Here is a 19433-nt window from a genome sequence, read left to right on the forward strand (position 1 = left end):
ACCAACCCTTTAATGTTCACTCCCCAGGGGCTGTGGACGTTTATTCTGTAGCTTGAAATCATCAAAAACTGAAAGGCTAGCTGTACATACTTGCTTAATATCAGATGCGAACAACCAAAGAGAATTGGGAAAACTAGGCCTAGATTAGACATCGCCGAGGTTAAATAACGTAGGTGATAGGAGTTTCTAAACTGATTATGCTCTATAACCAATGATGGAAACTTACGGAATACTGCAGAAGAAACGCACACTTCCTAAAGGAAAACAACTTCCCTTTAAGGTCACTGTACCTGAAATAAAACCGAGTCACTGTATTGCATTAGCTAAGTAGCAGTTTACAGGGGAGCCTAAATGGTATAGGGGGTGGGGCAGGACTGATATATCTTTAAAAAATAAAAGACCAACAACACAAATTTCAGCATAACCCCGATTCATACTCAGGTAAAAACGGAACAGAGAGGGAACCCCTGAACCAAGAGCTTATCTATGTCAGTAATGAGCCAAATTCAATCAGGTAACCGTGCTATTCTTGAGAAACTCTTAGGCTGTCAGCAGCATCCTGAAGCCTGAAGAGGCCACCTAGGGAATCAGTTTTAGAGGCAGCTCTCTCCCTTAACAGTGCCAGCCCATTCCGCACAAAGTTAGAAATGGACCAGGTGCCACACTCAAGGAAAATTATGTTTGAAATTGAGTTTTCAACTTTTCTGTTAAGGATTATTTTTAAACAACCACCGGGTCAAAAAATGCTTTCATGTTTTATCAGGGGAACACAGTAGCACATTTAAAGTAAAATTTTAATGATAAGATAATGAAAGAAGAATGAAAAATTAGAGTTATTAGCTTAACCTCTAACATGGAGCTGAGTATTGTGCACCCTGGGCAGTGTGTTAGAATCACCTGGAGAGCTGAAGGGTTCCAGTGCCTGACTCCCTCCCAAACGAATCATGTTCCGCTCTCTGGGGTGGGACTCTGGCTTCAGTACTTTTTAAAGCTCCCCAGGTGATTCCGTTGTGCAGCCCGGTAACAGATCCACTGCTCTATGGGGAGCTGGTCTAAATTTTGAATTTCAACTACTCTTAATTGAAAGAAGATAAACTAACGAGGCATCCTAGGAGTACAATACCCTGAAATGTCACCCAATTGAATGCAAAACTATAATTTTAACAATTTGCCTTTTAAGTCAAACATACCCAGATTTCTTTAACGTTTCCTCTCTTCAGATATATCCACAGCAGAAGCAATTACCTCTTAAGTTCAAGTATTTTTATCCTCAATACACTTATGGTGATCATGAGGCAGACTAAGTGAGAGGAGAAATCTCATCCCCACTCTCCAACCTTCTTGGTTGGCCTTTCAAAACAGAAAAATAAATAAAGGCTAACTTCTCTTAAATGTTTCAAAACAAAATAATTAAAATGTATCTTTGAGTAAATAACCATGAAACTCAATGAGGTATTTCCTGTATTTTTTAAGTCCCAGGCTCAGGGTCAATCATGGAAATAGCTGCATAGTTTTGACGCTGCCAAGTGGCTCAGTGAAATTACATCACAGGAGGACTGCGTCCTGTGGGAGTTCCGAATAGCGTGCACCCCTTCAGCCATTCGGGCACCTACCTGCTGGGTGGAGTCGTAACTTATTTCCCCCCAGTATAATGTGAACTCTCCCTAATTATATAGCATCATGACAACCTGTCATCCAGCCTGATACCCCACTAAATAAACAATAATGAAAAAGGCAGCTTTAATTGTCCTGAAGGATTGAAATGTCTCCCAAGGAAAATATCAGGGGCAGTGGCTGGATTACTAGTGGGTTTCTGAGATAACTCTACCATGGAAGGGATTAAATCTTTAAAGCAGTCATGAAAGTAAGAATCGAAAGCCTCATGGCCCACAAGTGTTAGTCTCTTTCTCTCCAGAAGACATTCAAGTAGTAAAGGGAATGAAATCCACACTCCCGGGTTGCCTGGTACAATATTGACTGATTCCAGAAGAAGGCAACTGTAAGACCACCACAATATTTGGCTTCCAAGTGGTTGTGGTATGTTTGTTTCCTAAAACAAAAAGTATGGGAACACTATTCAGCAACGAAAAGGAGGTAAGTACTTGTGCATGCTACAACACGGATGAGCCTCAAAAACATTATGCTCAGTAACACAAGCCACATATTGTATCATTCCATCAGCATGAAACGGCCACAAAAGGAAAATCTATAGGGACTGGAAGTAGATTAGCGTTGCCTACGCTGAGCGTGGGGAAGGTGACTGACTGCCAGCGGGAGGGAGGGAAGAGTCCTTTTGGTGGTGATGGAAACGCTCTAAATTTGGGCTGCGGTGATGGTTGCACAAGTCTGTAAACTAATGGAAAGTCATGGAGTTATGTACTTAAATTGCATGGATTTGTGACATATAAACTATCGCTTATTTGTTGGACTAAATAAAACCGTTTGGAAAACATTACTGTGTCACCTCTCCTGGGTCGGGGCTGGTTCCTAAGCTGCCATGCAGGTCCTTTTCTGTCACACTCTGTGAATCCGGCTCTTTCTCTGTCACCTGTAAAAAGGTAACAGAGAGCCCAGCCAGGCATGGCTCAGCAGTTGAGCACTGAGCTAGGATCCAGGCGATCGGGATTCGATCCCCGGTCAGGGCACATGCCTGGGTTGGGGGCTCAATCCCCAGCAGGGGACGTGCAGGAGGCAGCCGATCAATGACTCTCTCATCATTGATGTTTCTATCTCTCTCTCTCCCTCTCCTTTCCTCTCTCTGAAATCAATAAAGATATATTTTTAAAAAAAAAAGTTACAGAGAGAGAGAGAGAGAGAGAGCCTTTCCAAGAAGCCTCCAAAAATACTGAACCACACTTGCCCAAATTAAGTTCATATCCATCCTTGTGGCCAAGAGGATAGGATATGCAGACCTGCGTTCATTCTGCCGACACCTGTGATTAGGAGGTTAGAGAGGAGGAAACGGAAGCCGTGAGATCCACTACAGCCTGTAAATAACTAGACTTCTTGCTGTGAAATGCAGCACGTGGTTGAGTATGCCGGTCTGGAGGAGCGGTCCCTGCGGACACCGTGGAGACCTCAACAGACTGGGTAACTCCAAGGCACATTAGTGTCACTGGGTGAAGAAAGTACGGCACATATTCCCAGAGAGAGTGGCTGTTTTTTCTTCAGTGAAAAAACAGAAACATAACCAGTTATCATCCTGGACTATGCTCAGAATTCCCTGGCTCCCAAGCCCCACCCAAAGCTTCCTGAATCAAACGTTCAGAGATGGGGCTCAGGAGCTGTACGTTTAGCAAACACGGCCAATGGCTCTTATGCACCCAGGAAGGGGGGGGGGGTGCTCTGGGGACCAGTATCTAAGCCTCATGCAAAGCTGACCTTCAGTAATACACAGTATCACAGCTCTGGTCTGTGACTTCAGCACCAAGGGCCAAAACGGTCTGTGGCCTGGGAGTTCAAGCTCCACCACCGGGGAGGAAGAGAAAAAATGTGGGTGCCCCCTGGTGGCGGGTCGCCCTCCCAGCGGAGAGGCAGTCCTCACAGATTCTGAGATTCTGCAAGGACAGCAGACCCCGGGGCTGGGCATTTGGAAAGGCGACCCGGCCCAAATCCAGGCCGACGCAGACAAGAAGAAAGGGCAAATGCAAGGAGGGGTCGGGGCCGCCTCGCAAACCCGGCCCCCCCGTTACGGCGAACGGAGCCCGCTGGGGAAAGTCCGACTCCAGCAGAAGCCAAGGCCGAAGGCCGGATCCCTAGGGTCCAAAACATAACCAATCAGTTCACAGGGTTACTAACAAGTCCCGGGCGCGCGTTTACCAGACCCAGGTTGGTTGTACTTTACAAGTAGGAACTCTGTTTCCACGGGGCACGAAGTTGGGAAGTTTTGTCCCGAGGCCGCGGCCCTGGTGGCCCTGCGGGGGCGCAAGGCCTCGGGGCGGGGCGGCCCTGCGCGGCCCCAGTTGCCCCGGCCGAGGCACAGCCCGCGTCCCGGTGGGGGCCGCCTGTCGCGGCCCGTGCCGGGGGGACCGTCACTCCCCCGCCCGGGCGAGGCGGGCCCCGCAGTCGCGGCCCGTCGGGCAGCCTCCCGGCCCCGAGCGCAGTCCGGCGTGCGCGCCCCGCAGTCACCCCGCGCGCCCCCGCGCGGGCCCCGCGCCGTCCCACACGGGTTGCCACAGGGGCTCCCACACCCCTGACGCCGCCCGGCCCCGGGACTCTGACCCCGGCTTTGACGCCTCCCTCGGGGACCCGTGCGGCGTCCAGGTGTCCGAGCCCCGCGCCGCGGGGAGGAGGCGCCTGGGCGCGGGCCTCGCCCCGGGCGGGAGGGCTGAGGGTGGAGCTGGCCGCCGCCGCCCGGCCCCGGGGGACCGTCCGACCCCCTCCCGCGCGCCCCCCGCACAGTGCTCATGCGCGCGGCCCAGCCTTTATAGCGGCCGCGGGAGCCGCGCTTTCCGCACTCGGGCGCAGCGGGGCGGGTCCGACTCAGGTGCAGACGCTGGGCGTCCGGCGCGGGCTGCGGGTCCCTGAGCCTGTCCGTGCGTCTCCTTTGTCGCCCCCAGCTTGTCTGTCTGTCTTCATATTTCACCCTCCACCCGGGGTTGCCCATCGACTCCGGGTCGGGCTCGTTTTGCAGCCCGCGCGTCGCCTCCGGACCGAGAGGGCGTTAGCGGCGGGACCGCGGCCGGGCGCTCCCGCGTCTCCTCCGCCGCCCCCGCGTGTCCGAGAGGTGCGGGTCCCGCGGCGGCGGGCGCGGTCGCAGGAGCCTCCCTCGCGCTGCCCCTCTCGCCCAGGTCCCGGCAGCCCCCGACTACCATGGCCGCAGCCTGGATCCCGGCTCTCTGCCTCGGTGGGTACGCGCCCCTCGCCGCCCCCTCCCCGCGCCGGCCGGGCGCAGGCTGAGCCCTCGTGCCGCCCTCTCTTCGCAGGTGTGGCGCTGCTGCTGCCGCCGGAGCCCGCGGGCTGCGTGGGAGCCGGTGAGTGGCGGGTCCCGGCGGGACACGGGCTCGGTCCCGGCGGTGGGAGGGGCCGAGGGCCGGCAGGTGGGAGCGCGCCCAGGTGCAGCCCGGCCCGCGGCCCGGGGCCGGAGCGGCCGCCCCGAGCACCCCCATTCACCCCTAGAGCCCATCCACTCCCGCTGACCCATTTCTCCCACGCGCGGGGACCCCTCGGGTCCGAAGGGGACGTTCTTTCCGAGGTGCGGAGAAGGAAGCCCCCCGCCCCGCCCCTCCACACCCACGTCCCCCGAGCCCGCAGGCCCGCGGAACACGACCCGGCGACCGCCGAAGGTCAAGGCAGGGGGTGCTCGTTGAGCCCCACGGAACAGGGGGGTTCACTAGTCCCGGGTGTTCCGCGGTCTCAGGGTCCAGAGAGAAGCCCTCTAGACACGACTCAGACTATCAGAGCCGACCCAGGGACAAGGAGGCGTGACCCCCCGGCTACGTTTCTAGGAGAGTCCCCCAGCATTTGAGAGTCGTTTTCGAGTTTGTCCCATGTGTGCAAGTCCGAGTCCGGGTGTGTGGTTCGGCGTTTCCCACCGTGTAAAAGGCAAACTCTTATCCAAAATGTATCCTTTGTGTTCCTTGAAAGCAGAAATGAGGGTAAGGGTTGCAGCCGGCTGTGTTCAGCCCCCAACCCCTCCCCCTCCACACGCGCACACACACACGCACACGCACACACACACACGCACACACGCACACACACACACGCACACACACACACACACGCACACACACACGCACACACGCGCACACAGTCTCTCTGTCTCTCTGTCTCTGTCTCTCTCACTAAAGTCAGTGTTAAAGGCAGCGTGTCTGACGCACTAAAGGAAGAATTGAGGCTGTTGGATAGCAGGCGTGAGGCTGCTGCTCTCCGTAAGGGTTTCATTTCCCCGGCGCCCGGCGCGGCTCAGCCCGGGGACTGCCACGCGCCTGCCTCCCCCTCCGCCCTCCCGTGGCCTGCCCGGCGCGGGGTGCAGCGCGACGCAGGCGCTCGGAGCGTCCTCCTGGGCATGGGCCGGTTAGGGGTTCGGCTGGAAGCAGCCAATGGATGTTTCTCTCTGCCTCTCCCTCTCCCCCCCTCCCTCCCCCTCCCTTCATCCCTTCCTCTCTGTCTGAAATCAAAAGAAACATATCCTTGGGTGAAGATGAAAAAGAAGAGGATGATGAGGGTCCTTGTTGGAGGTAGGCTAGTCAGTTGGGTAATGTGACCAGGCAGTATTACTCCAGGCTTGGAAAAACTTTTTTAAAAATTAAGGTCTGTTTCAAAAGGTTTGGATGATAACCACAATTTCCTGTGTCTGGAAAATAGTATTTAATAGCATCATTCAAAATTTAATGTTTATAGCCCTGGCCAGGTGGCTCAGTTGGTTGGAGCGTCATCCCCTACAGCTGCTGCGGGTTTGGTTCCCCGCCAGGGCACATGCCTAGGTTTCAGGTTTGATCCCCATGAATGTTTCTCTCTCACATCAGTGTTTCTCTCTCTCCCCTCCCCTCCCCTCTCTCTCTCTTCCTCTCCTGTCCTTCCTCTCTCTAAAATCAATAAAAACATATCCTTAGGTGAAGATTAAAAATGAATAAATAAATTTAATATGTACAGAAATTTAACAAGTTAACATGTTGTATTATGGTATCTTCTACATGTTGCCAAGGGCTTTTCTGTACCTAACATCTGTTGTAGTAAAAACTTAGATTCATTATTAGTCGGGTTGACCATGCAAAACTTGAGAGTATTAACAGTGCTTTCTAAAAATGCATCCACTGCTGAGATAGCTCTCTGGACAGATCTGGAACAGGAATAAACAGGTTCCGTTCAGATAAAAATGTGCCATTCTGAAGGGACTAACATCCCTGTTTCCTGTCCCCTCAGGAGTTGTAGAATGGGCTGTGTGACCTTGGGCCAATTAACCCCATGGCTTTCATTTCTTTTTTTTTTTTTTTTGGCTTTCATTTCTTCATCTGTAAAATGAGCGATTGAGCTAAATGACATTCAATAAAGTGAAGCATCTTTTTACTGATTTGCTTAAATGGATATAATTTAAAGGCACTGCATTTGGAGGAAAACGGGTATAAACGATCCTCTAAAGAGAAGGATGACTTGGGTGTGTGCATGTGTCTAAGGAAACGTCCCTCACAGGCTCAGCCCAGATTTCATACTGTCCCCTCAGGCAACTACGCACACAGCTGTCGTCAGAAGTGAGATTTTTATATTTCTAGAATGAATTAACAAATGGCCAATGACTGTTATTTCTAGTTCTGATATAGTTCAATTATGTATTTTCAAACTGATAAGAACTGAGAAAATTCTCCCGTTAGACTTTATAGTGGCTGAGGAGTAGATTACATTGGAAAAGAGATTTTCAGCTTGTGAAAATCTGGAATGGTGGGGAACCGTGTATAAATAATATCCCTAATACAAGTGTCTAAATCAGGGAGGTAAACACTAATCTCATCTCCTAGTCCCTGCCCCCACCCCCACTGCCCAGATGTCCTGAGAACAGCTATCCCATTCCCTGTTTACTCTTCAGTGCCCATTGCTATCACGTGCTTTACCAGAGGCCTGGACATCAGGAAAGAGAAAGCAGATGTCCTCTGCCCAGGGGGCTGCCCGCTCGAGGAGTTCTCCGTGTTTGGGAACATAGTGTATGCTTCTGTGTCGAGCATATGCGGCGCCGCTGTCCACAGGTAAGCCCGAACACGCCAAGGGGAGAGAAACACAAGTGTGATTATTTGCTCCCCCTCTCTGGCCCTCTGTCTCCCCCAGCTTTTCTTTCTCTTGGTGCCATAATATGCCACATTTTTAAGGTTTTCCTGAATATCCTTGAACACCAGCTACGCAAGGGAAGCTTTCTGACCAAAGGCAAATTGCATTATTTCTTGATCTCTAGATTTCTGTGATTCTAAAACATTGCTAATCATGTAATATACGATTGAGTTTTTACTATGTGCCCGCCATTGTTTCAACTTCCATGACAACTCTGCCACTGTACAAGGTAGGTACCATTTTATTCCATTTTACAGGTGAAGGAATATACTACAGGTGTGTTCTTATCAGCACGTAAGCTTGACTGCACAAAACCATTTTCCCAGGCAGATTTCGTGCCTGTGTAAGCAAGTTTTTAAAAAGGCTGGCTGCACCCTTAGATGGGTTTCCTGCCAAACTGTTTTCCTGATTAATCAGAGTAATAGTTGCAACATGGCACAATCCAGTCAGATGTCCCTGAGAAGTGTGGCTGAATCTCAGCGGTTATTCTTGTGTTGCAGAGGCGTGATCAGCAGCTCCGGGGGGCCTGTGCGAGTCTACAGCCTACCCGGCCGAGAAAACTATTCCTCAGTGGTTGCCAACGGCATCCAGTCTCAAACGCTTTCCAGATGGTCTGCTTCTTTCACAGTGACGAGTAGGTACAATTACGTTGTTCTTACTTTGGTGTAAACATTGCCCCCCCACCAAAAGTTTTCTGCTTTTCTCGGCCCAACCTCTTGGACTTGATGGAAAAAGGTGTGATCAAGACTGAAGGGATCAACTGTGGGCTAGAGTCAGGGGATCCAAAGGGTCAAGGACCCACTCAAGCCAAATTTGGGTGGATGGGGGAAGAATTATTTTGCCATCAGAAGATGGCAATGGAAACTTGGTCTGTAATCAGAATGCTCTGACATTTACCAAGTAACACTAAATAAAAAAACTAGTGAATGAATGTGAATTCATTTTTGGTGATCCTTTGAAAATATGACCTGCCCTGGCCAGTGTGGCTCCGTTGGTTGGAGCATCATCTCATACACCAAAAGGTTACAGGATCAATTCCTGGTCAGGTTGTGGGTTTGGTCCCCAAGTCAGGTGCACATGGAAGACAATGGATCCATGTTTCTCTCTCACATCAATGTTTCTCTCTCCTCTCCCTCTCCCTCTCCCTCTCCCTCTCCCTCCCCCTCCCCCTCCCCTCTCCCTCCCCTTCCCCTCCCCCTCCCCCTCCCTCCCCTTCTCTCTCCCCTCTCTCCTCCCTCTTAAGAATAATGACCTAATAAGGACCCATTTTGGTTCTTTGAAACCAGAATGCAGCAGTTACATCCTGCACCTGCCATCACTCTATTACATTTAGAACCCTACATTAGATTCATTATGCTTTGATGATAAAAAAAAGAAAAGAAAAAAAAAGTGAGGAATAAAACAGCCTCCTCTTTATTTTAACAGAAGGCAAAAGTGGTACCCAGGAGGCCACAGGACAAGCAGTGTCCACAGCACAGCCACCAGCAGGTAAGAAATGCGGAGCCAATAGCTGCCTGACACAGCACTGGGAAGTCCTGGATTGGAGGCATATCAAATATGTAGGCCTCCTGCAGTCCTGACTCGTTTCTGTGTTGGAGCATTGCATCTCCAGTCCAGAAAATCATAAGGAAATTAATTTTCAAAAAACAAATCTTTTTAAGAATGATACTACTTGTCAGGAGCTTTTTTCTATGTGGGCTTCTTGCTATGGAACGATCTTCCTTTTGCTGATGCCAAATGCTTTTTTTTTTTTTTTCAGGTAAACGACTAAAGAAAACACCCAACAAGAAAGCTGGCAATAAAGGTAAGAGTCCAGATAGCCATTTGGAAAAATAACATCCTCCCTGCCCCCCTCCCTCCCTCCTCTTGAAACTGCTAACGGAAAGACTTGTTTGGGTTTTCACAGACTGTAAAGCAGACATTGCATTTCTGATTGATGGAAGTTTTAATATTGGGCAGCGCCGATTTAATCTACAGAAGAATTTTGTTGGGAAAGTGGCTCTAATGCTGGGAATTGGAACAGAAGGACCACATGTGGGCCTTGTTCAAGCCAGGTACCAACCTTGTTAGAATGGGAGGAGACTTGAATGACATCTTGAATGATGACAAATGATCAGTCCTCTTAGTAGGTACATTTGTTTCGGTTCAGTATACACATACTGACTTGTGGACAATCTGGATGCCCAAACTATAAAGTAAGGATTTAAGACTGCCTGAGCAGACTGCATAGGTCTAGTGCTTCCTTTTTGGAGAAAAGGAATTAGAGAATTACATGCTATTTGAGGACTGGAAGGTCACCTGAAAGGTTTGTCCCTCAAATTACTACTCTGCTCAGTTCCTAATTTCTCTTCGCTGAAGGAAGGGCAGTGATATGTCTGTTCCTCCTCTCTGCTCTGTTATTTTTAGCTCTTTCCATACTCCCTTAATTGGAGATCTGAAGCTTGACCTTTCAATTTTTATTCATTTAAAAATAATACTTACTGATGCGCATTATAAAACTTTGAAAAACATATAAAGCACAAAGAAAACAAATTTCCCAAATATACCCTCCAGAGATAATCACCGTAGAGTGTCTTCCTTCTTTTCAGTATTTTAAGAAAATATTTGATTATACATATGAGTGTATTTCTTGATTTTCAAAAGCTCGGACTATAAAAATGTCTTATGTCTTGTTTTTTTCATCCCTGACTAGTCCGAGCATTTTTTCACCATGTCGCGAAAACCCTTCAGAAATTAATGTTTCATGTTGCTTTGCGTGACCGATTATTCAGCGGTTCTGCTGCAGCCTCTTCGCCCCCACCACGCGCACGCTGGGGTGGACATCCCGGTCGCATCCGTGTGTCCTCTCTCACGGCGCTGGATGCCCGGGAGTGGGCTTGGGTCAGGGGTTCTGACATTTTATTATTCGTTTGTTTGTTTATTTATTTATTTGTTTATTTATTTTATTATTTATTTATATTTATTTATTTTTTAAAAGCTTCTGCACAGGTTTTTATTTTATTTTATTTCAGAGAGAGGAAGGGAGAGGGGGAGAGATAGAAACATCAATGCTGAGAGAGCCATTGATCGGCTGCCTCCTGCACGCCCCCTACTGGGGATCGAGCCCACAACCCAGGCATGTGCCCTGACTGGGAACGGCAACCCCCCTGGATCCTAGGTCGACGCTCAACTGCTGAGCCACGCCCAGCCAGGCAGTTCTGACATTTTTAAGGATTTTTGAAATAAAGTTAAATTGCTTTCTAGAAAGTTGGTCCAGTGTACACTACTATCAGCAGTAAGGGTGTCTCCAGTATTGTTACAAATATTAATTTATATTTAATTTGTTCTTATATTGTTTTTACAACTGGTTCTTAATTTAGATAGAATTTTTTAGCGTGAGAATTTAACTTTGTTTGCTACATGATTTAACCATTTGCTTCACATCTTTTTTTAAAAATTGTGATATCAATTTTATATACAAGTTTAGGCAAGTCTGTTTCTTTGATCCATTTGCTACCTCTTACATCTTTTCTACAATGCTTTATTGCAGCCTTATTTACACTTTCACATTCCATAAGGCAAATTCCCCATAGTACTTTCCTTCCTATATTTTTCCTTTGCTATTTTTACCCAATTGTTTTTCAAGATGAAAACTACACTACCCTGCAGACTAGCTTATCTATGAACTTCTCAGTTCATGGTTTTTCTGTTTTAAGAAGAACATTAGAATAAACTATACAAAGAGTTTCTATTTAAGCAGAATAACAATATATCATTAAGGATGCAAAAATAAGACTAAATTTCATAAATCATAATTTGGATAGTTGAGAAGTGACCATAAAAGTGAAAAGGTTATCAACCCATGAAATCTGACTTTGTGACCCAGAATTCCACAGGTATGTAGAAACCATGCCATCAGCAGACAGAAATACCACCAGGGCTACACCTGGCCCTCAAAAATCTCAACTTAATGGCAATCGATAATGCTAAGATCTTAAAATGTTGTACTTATGAAATATTGACTTATCTAAAAACAGTGCAACAAATTGTGCTTTAACTGGTTTTACTCAACATGGTCTCTAATGAACAGAGTAGTTTATAAAAGTGAGCTCTAATTCTTTTACTATTACATATGGAAAATCTCAAACCTTTTACCATACACATAATTTTAAGATTAGCAAATGTCATTATCACTTATTATAAGAAAAATTCAATAATGTTATACTTTTATCATTTGTTTCCTTACAACTTTTCTTATTTTTAAAATGTTGGCCTTAGCGTCATTGAAACTGTCTGTTCTAACCAGAGACCTGGGTGAATAGACCACACTGTTCAGTGCTCCAGGGTCCCCCTGGAGCAGACCTAGCCTCACACCAGGCAGATTTCCGTTAAGCCCAGTGCCCTGAGCCAAGCCTAGTTTCAGGTGCTCGTTATAGTTTAATATGGACTTTGGAGCCAAAGAAATCTGAATTTAAAGTGTGGTTATGTTTTGTTGGGAAAATTACCTAAATGCTCTGAGCCTGTTCCTCCATTTATATAATAGGGATAATAATTTCTATCTTCTAGTTATAATGAAATGAGATTATACATAATATATAGCATATACCCAGAATATAGAAAACCCTCAAGGTAGCAATTGTTTTTGTTACATTTCTGAAAGATCCCTAAAAATTCAAGTAAAGATGCAATGCCTTAGTTGATGATATAATAATGTGCGATTAAGAAAGAAACTTGGGTCATTGTCCACTTTAAAGATTTTTAAGGTATGTTATTTGTTTTCCTTTTCCAAGTCTCTCTGAATAAGTTTTTTTTTTTTCATTTTTCCACTTAGTGAACATCCCAAAATAGAATTTTACTTGAACAACTTTACATCAGCCAAAGATGTTTTGTTTGCCATAAAGGAAGTAGGTTTCCGAGGGGGTAATTCCAATACAGGTAAGTAGACTTTGGCGCCTGGGATGTAACACAGGAGGTTATGAATGATCAGATATGTATAACAGTATCGTGCTATTTTATATAAGGGGACGTGAAACTTTTCTTCCTGTCACTGGAGTCTTTGATAGATGTGCACTTGATGATTCAAGATGCTCAATTTTTAATGGAGAATATACCAAAGGGTTCATTGATACAGCTTTAAAATAAAGCAATGTGATTTATAATCCTTACAATGAATAGGGCAGATGTCACTTTAGAGAGGTACGGGTTTGGAATGCTAAAAAGCAGCAGAGATCAACAGATTTACCTAACGAATGTGGATGTTGTAGAGAGAACCAGACCAGCACTGCGGATCCTCAGAAAGGAGGCTTCTTGTTCTGAGTCCTTAGAGGTACTAAGCAGTCTCTAGGGCGAGATGGAGCGCGCAGGTACAGGGGTGGGAGTGTTTTTATTTCTGACTGATTGATGTAAGGAAAGGAAATGTGAGGCTTTTGGGAAATGATGGGGTAAGTAATGTGGGTTGTGAAGACAAAATTGGCCAGATAATTAAACTTTCCCATCTTATGCATCTGTTATAGAACTAGGTTCTATGTAAGTTCAATTCTTAAACAAGGTGGCATCAGGTTGGTACAGGGAAACAGAAACGTCACTTGAGCAGTGGTGCTGTTCCAGTTTGCTTCTTTCACACCTAGGAAAAGCCTTGAAGCATACTGCCCAGAAGTTCTTCACAGCAGACACTGGCGTGAGAAAGGGGATCCCCAAAGTGGTGGTGGTGTTTATTGATGGCTGGCCTTCCGACGACATTGAGGAAGCAGGCATTGTGGCTAGAGAGTTTGGTGTCAATGTCTTTATAGTTTCTGTGGCCAAGCCTATCCCTGAAGAACTGGGGATGGTTCAGGATGTCGCGTTTGTTGATAAGGTAAGGAGGTGAGGGGTGTCTTCTGTTACGGCAGTGATTCAATTTTGGACCTCGAGGCATAGTGCTGACTGGCCTAAATCTGGGTTAACTTTGAACATTCAGGACTTAATGTTTTCATAATTTTTAAGAAGAAACAACAGTTGATCCCTTTGGGTATCTTTTCTGTCTCCCCCTCCCCCACATTAGGCCGTCTGTCGGACTAACGGCTTCTTCTCTTACCACATGCCCAACTGGTTTGGCACCACAAAATACGTGAAGCCTCTGGTGCAGAAGCTCTGCACTCACGAGCAAATGATGTGCAGCAAGACCTGCTATAACTCAGTGAACATTGCCTTTCTAATCGACGGCTCGAGCAGTGTTGGGGACAGTAATTTCCGCATCATGCTTGAATTCGTTTCCAACATAGCCAAGACTTTTGAAATCTCAGACATTGGTGCCAAGATAGCTGCTGTACAGTTCACCTATGATCAGCGCACAGAATTCAGTTTCACTGACTATAACACCAAAGAGAATGTCCTAGCAGTTATCAGAAATATCCGCTATATGAGTGGTGGAACGGCTACTGGCGATGCCATCTCCTTCACCGTGAGAAATGTGTTTGGTCCCGTGAGGGACAGCCCCAACAAGAACTTCCTGGTCATTGTCACAGATGGGCAGTCCTATGATGATGTTCGAGGCCCTGCTGCTGCTGCACATGATGCAGGTAAGGTCCTTCCTTGTCCTTTGGGAAGGGAAATTGGGGAGGGTTCAGTGAATTTTAGAAGTAAAACTAAACGTAAGCGTTGATTTCATTGAACACACACCTACAATGTCGCAGTCACATTCTAAAAGCTTTACCCAATATTATCTGATTTAATTGTCAAGACTGCTCTACTAATCTCATTCCAGATAAGAAAACAAACTTCCCCCAAACACACAATAAGTGAGGCCAGTATTCAAACCCAGGCAGTCCGGCTGAGTCCACACTCCTTAACCACTGAACTTACTATTGGGGGAAATACCATGAGAACCATGTCTTGAAAATGTTACAGCTTCTCATGTTTGACTTAGACTTGGGATATATCCGCCCCCCCCCCCCCGCCCCATCACAATGTATCATAATTTACTATGAATTAGCTACTTGAAATGTATCCTATCTTTTTTTAATAGTTTTCAGGCTGGCATGAGTTTCCTAAGGTGATATGGTCACACATGAAGATTTAAATTCTCTTTCATCTAAACTTTAAGTGCCTTTTTTTCCTTGATAATGAAAACACACTCTGATGTTATGAGTATAAAAAGGTTTTCTTTCTCTTTTACCCCAACCTTAATATTACTTTTGGCAAAAGCCACCAGTTCCTGAAGAGATTAACATAATGTGTTGCTGAGATCAAATAGGCCAACAAAAAGCTGAGGTTCCCTTTCCTGGGATGAAACTGAATGACTGGAGCCCAGTAATACTTAAAAAACAAACATGCTAGCTTGGGAGGGGGAGCTAGCCCCCCAGTTTTCTGTCCTCTCCTGCATCTCCGTTTCCCTATTGTGAAGGACTTTTTTCTTTTTGTACATTAGCACCTCTGCTAATGCATTTGTGTATTTTATAAGTATTGATGGAATAGTTTTATTAAGGAGAACGAATACATGCAATTTGATACATGGGCTTCTTTATACACCTGGCTTATTTTATTCGTCAGCAACTAACCTATATTGAAGATGTTATCATACCCCTTAAAAATGTAGCGTACTGAACTAAGTCATGGGTTAACAGGGTTGGATTCAGGCTAAAGTGAACTAGATTATTTCAAACATATTTTCCCTTTGTGATTAATTGAACTTCAGGAGGTTGGGCCAGTTTTCATGAAAATTATCTTTAGTGATACTGCAGTGAAAGTTAACAAAAGCCAGAAAATAGACTTTCTGGGCTAGGTCACAACCATTTTTGTATTTCTGTCCTGGGCCTGCATGCAGAATTAAGTGAGGAAAACTAAGGGGGAGGAAAATTTTGACACTTTTGCCAGAAAGGGACTGGCTGGTGGTGGTAAGTCAGGAATTGTTTCAAGTAGCTTTTACATCATCTAAACCTGCTTCATTTGTATCCTAAGCATCCACAACTCTGAGCACTGTAAGCCACTAGAAGGGGGGCGAAGCCATGGATAGGAGGGGAGTAGCTATTTCAGAAACTCCCAAAATGTTACGGGGAATTTCATCCAGAAGGTAGATGGCAGTCTACATGAAGAATCTACTAAACCTTTGCTTTGACAGCTGGGATTGAGGTGACTCAAACTAATGGAATAGCACCCTGACCAAAACGTAGTTGGAATAAAAGCCTTCCAGTTCAAGGGAATGCAGATGGGATGCCTCAGTAACAGGAATTTGCAGCTTCAGACATTTCTCTTTGGCTTTTCTTCTTGATTTTAGAGGGGGAGGGTGAGAGAAACCTCGACTTGTTCCACTTACTTATGTGTTCCTTGGTTGATTCTTGTAATGCGCCCTGACCTGGGATCAAATCCACAACTTGGCGTATAGGGACGACACTCCAACCGACCGAGCTACCTTTCCAGGGCTCTCTGGTTATTTTCATGATTAGATTTTTGCTTTGGGATCAAAGGCTGACAATTCCTGACTATTGGTCAGTTTGCCAGTGTAACATAAAAAGACTGCAGTGGAAGAGTTATTCTTCAGAGGCCTAGTCACCATCCCCTCAGACGGTGCAGCCTCAGAACGTTCACCACTGCCTGGTCCCTTGTCCCGTTCTTTCTTGCTCGACTGCACGGCCCGACTCCAGTCTAATGGGCAAGTGAAGGGATCACAGCAGGCAGCACCTTCTCGTTCCAACCTCTGCGGGAGAGTTTGCGTCATTTCATTAAGTACGTTTGCTGTAGGTTTGGTGGTGGTGGTTTTTGTAAAGATAGTTCACCAGGTTAAGAATTTCTAGCTATCATGGATATTAAACTTCATCAAAAATTTTTTGTCAGTGATCATTTGCCTGTTCATGTGGTTAATTACACTGACAGCCAAGCCTCTGGTTTTGACCAAACTGTTCAGCCATTCTCATCACAATCATTGTTAAAACCTAACAATCTGCTACAGGAGATTTAGTTCTTCAGACATTACTAGGCAGTTTTCTCTGCAACTATGTCCTAATGTAGGAAAAGTATATACTTGTAATTTTACATGTAAATTGGAACTTGGTTTTAATCCACTTAAAAATGTTTCCATTGTAGGTATCACCATCTTCTCTGTTGGTGTGGCGTGGGCACCTCTGGATGACCTGAGAGATATGGCCTCGAAACCAAAGGAGTCACACGCTTTCTTCACAAGGGAGTTCACAGGATTAGAACCAATTGTTTCTGATGTCATCAGGGGCATTTGTAGAGATTTCTTAGAATCCCAGCAATAATGATGACATTGTGACAACTGAAAGAAAAAGTGCAAGAGAATATAATTCTTGTAATACTGAAATACTATAGAGCATACTAGGATCAGATACAAAACTGTATTAAGTGCCAACAGCTGTTTTAAGCAACTAAGCATTCAAAGCTACTAGCTTCGAATTATAACTTGGATTTAATTGTTCACTCTGCTGAGGCTTCATAACCATGACCCTTAGAAACTCAGGAAAAGGGGTATAATGTGGATTAAAATCTTAAGAGTTCTATTCTAACATGCATATTAAATGTATAGATATGAAAATGCCAAGGCTCAATAAAAGAATCTGATACTTAGACCAAAAGCAACATTCCTTTTATCATTCTGTATTAAATATTTAAGCAAGATGGAGAAACTTAAATAGAAGTTTTTTAGTTCAAATATAAACATCTTGACCCAAGTAGATGTTTTCTTCTGACCAGTAATAGTTGTCATTCAGCATACTAAAAAGTTATGATCACCGATGAAATGGAAGAGAACTGGGTATCAAGTTTATTTTGTATTTTCATAGTAAGTTACCACTGAAAGGTCACATTGAACAAGACAGCAGGGCTGCCTTGTATTTTTCTATTTATATAATCCTTAATTTTTATGTGTATAGATATATATGGCTTGTACTCTAAAAGTCATCCATGTACAAATGTTAAGTTGGTAAATTTTTACCTACCATTTATACCTTAAGCATATAGCTTTAAAGAAAAGCTCATCTCAAATAACAGAACTGTAGGAAAAGTATTCTAGTTTGACTATATTTTAGCAATAAAACTGCTAGTGATTATTTAAGCTGCCTTTTATATTTCTAAGTGTTTCTCCCTAGGGCATGGCAAAAATTCTCTTCGGTAATTCATGCAGAAAGACCAAGTGAAATTTTTTTAAAAATCATGCGAGACACTTTTGATTACTTGGTTCAACAAAAATGTTTTATAATTAACATCCATTTTACTTAAACGTGCTTGTGAAGTTGGTTCCTAAGAAGTGACCAGAATCCCAAGAATATTAAATGATCATGCCTCACCAAGAACTCTGTCCTCAGGTAGAGAGGCATCCATCCTGCCCATCTTCTCTACAGACAGGACCTCTTCTCTCCCTCATCCCACCATGCACCGTATCTCCGGTCACTCACTGATCCTATCTGAATGGTTTACAACCAGCTGACCCCAAAATGGTGTTAGTTGGTTGGAATTGTGTGCGTGTGTGTGTGTGTGTGTATAGCCCAGTTAATTTTTTGAGTTTAACAATTTTAGTTTGTGGAAAAGGAATGAAAAGATTATGTTCTGAAGAGACATAACTGAAATTGCTTTTGACACTAGATAAAAATGTGATTAAAATGGAGTATGGGAAGACAATAAACCTCCCCACCTTATAAAATGTGGCCAATATGAATTCATGTAACAAGATTCTCATGTAACTAAAATGGGTTTAACAACATGATTTTCTCCCAATACATAAAGCACAAATTCTTAGCCAAGAGCACTACTCCTTAAATATTTAAGCTTAAGCGAAAACCTGGCCTCTAGTCTGTAGCCCTTTAAACATGCTGTATCTGCCCAGTGGGCGTGGCCTATGAACCCGGGGGTCACAGTTCAATTCCCAGTCAGGGCCCGTGCCCGGGTTGCATGGATCCTCAGTGCAGGGGGCGTGCAGGAGGCAGCCGGTCGAGGATTCTCTCATCATTGATGTTTCTTTTCTCTCTCTCTCTCCCTCTCCCTTACTCGCTCTGAAATCAATAAAAACATATTTAAAAATAGTTAAAAACAATAAAAATGCTTTTCCTTAGTTCTATAAAGGACAAAGTTTTGAGGTATGAGGTAACCAGGGAAGCTAATATTTTCACTGACTTAGCAGCAGGAGAGTGGAAATGAGTACTTTATCAAGTTGCTATCATTTTTTATAAGTAAACATAATCAAGATAAAGAATTAACTAAAAAGGAATAAAGAGTAAAAGGATTTTGAAAAGCTCTTCAGTGGATAACTTACTTTGAAATATGAGAAATGTACACAAGTAATTACAATATGAAAAAGGCAAAATATTATTAAATATTGAAAAAGTCAACATACTGAAGTCTGCACATATTCTTAAATTTTATGTATAAAGTACCATTTAATAATCAAACGAATCTATATAATTTCCCGTAAGTCACAGATGGAAGCACACTTATAAAATAAAAACATTCTTTTTGTATCCTTACGTCTTTTTCCAAATGTTTAATATTGTACAGAAAAATACAACCAAAGTAGAAAAATAAACATATATACTAATTTTTATTTATTTAATACATTCCAAAAGAGGTGAATGCTTATGCATTGCAATAACCACATTTCAGTTATATGGTAATGCGTTGGTTTAAAATAACTTGCCAGAAATGCTAGTAGCTTTTGAAAAGCTTGTTCTTTTTTTAAAAGTGCCCCTTTATTAAGTTGAATCTTCAGTTCA

At 44.6% G+C, this 19433-nt stretch overlaps 1 protein-coding gene across 1 annotated transcript; it reads left to right on the forward strand.

Annotated features, from left to right (window-relative positions):
- The first annotated feature begins 4800 nt into the window (after window positions 1–4800).
- COCH (cochlin) lies at window positions 4801–17793 on the forward strand. Its single transcript, XM_087815203.1, has 11 exons — window positions 4801–4846; window positions 4926–4973; window positions 7523–7679; window positions 8259–8392; window positions 9184–9246; window positions 9518–9562; window positions 9665–9812; window positions 12569–12672; window positions 13365–13591; window positions 13778–14294; window positions 16795–17793. Exons 1-11 carry the CDS (start codon window positions 4813–4815, stop codon window positions 16968–16970), a joined length of 1653 nt encoding a protein of 550 aa, XP_087671329.1. The 5' UTR covers window positions 4801–4812; the 3' UTR covers window positions 16971–17793.
- The last annotated feature ends 1640 nt before the right edge of the window (window positions 17794–19433 follow it).

Source organism: Miniopterus natalensis, chromosome 1 (genome assembly GCF_054644295.1).
Source record: "Miniopterus natalensis isolate mMinNat1 chromosome 1, mMinNat1.hap1, whole genome shotgun sequence".
NCBI lineage: Eukaryota > Metazoa > Chordata > Mammalia > Chiroptera > Miniopteridae > Miniopterus > Miniopterus natalensis.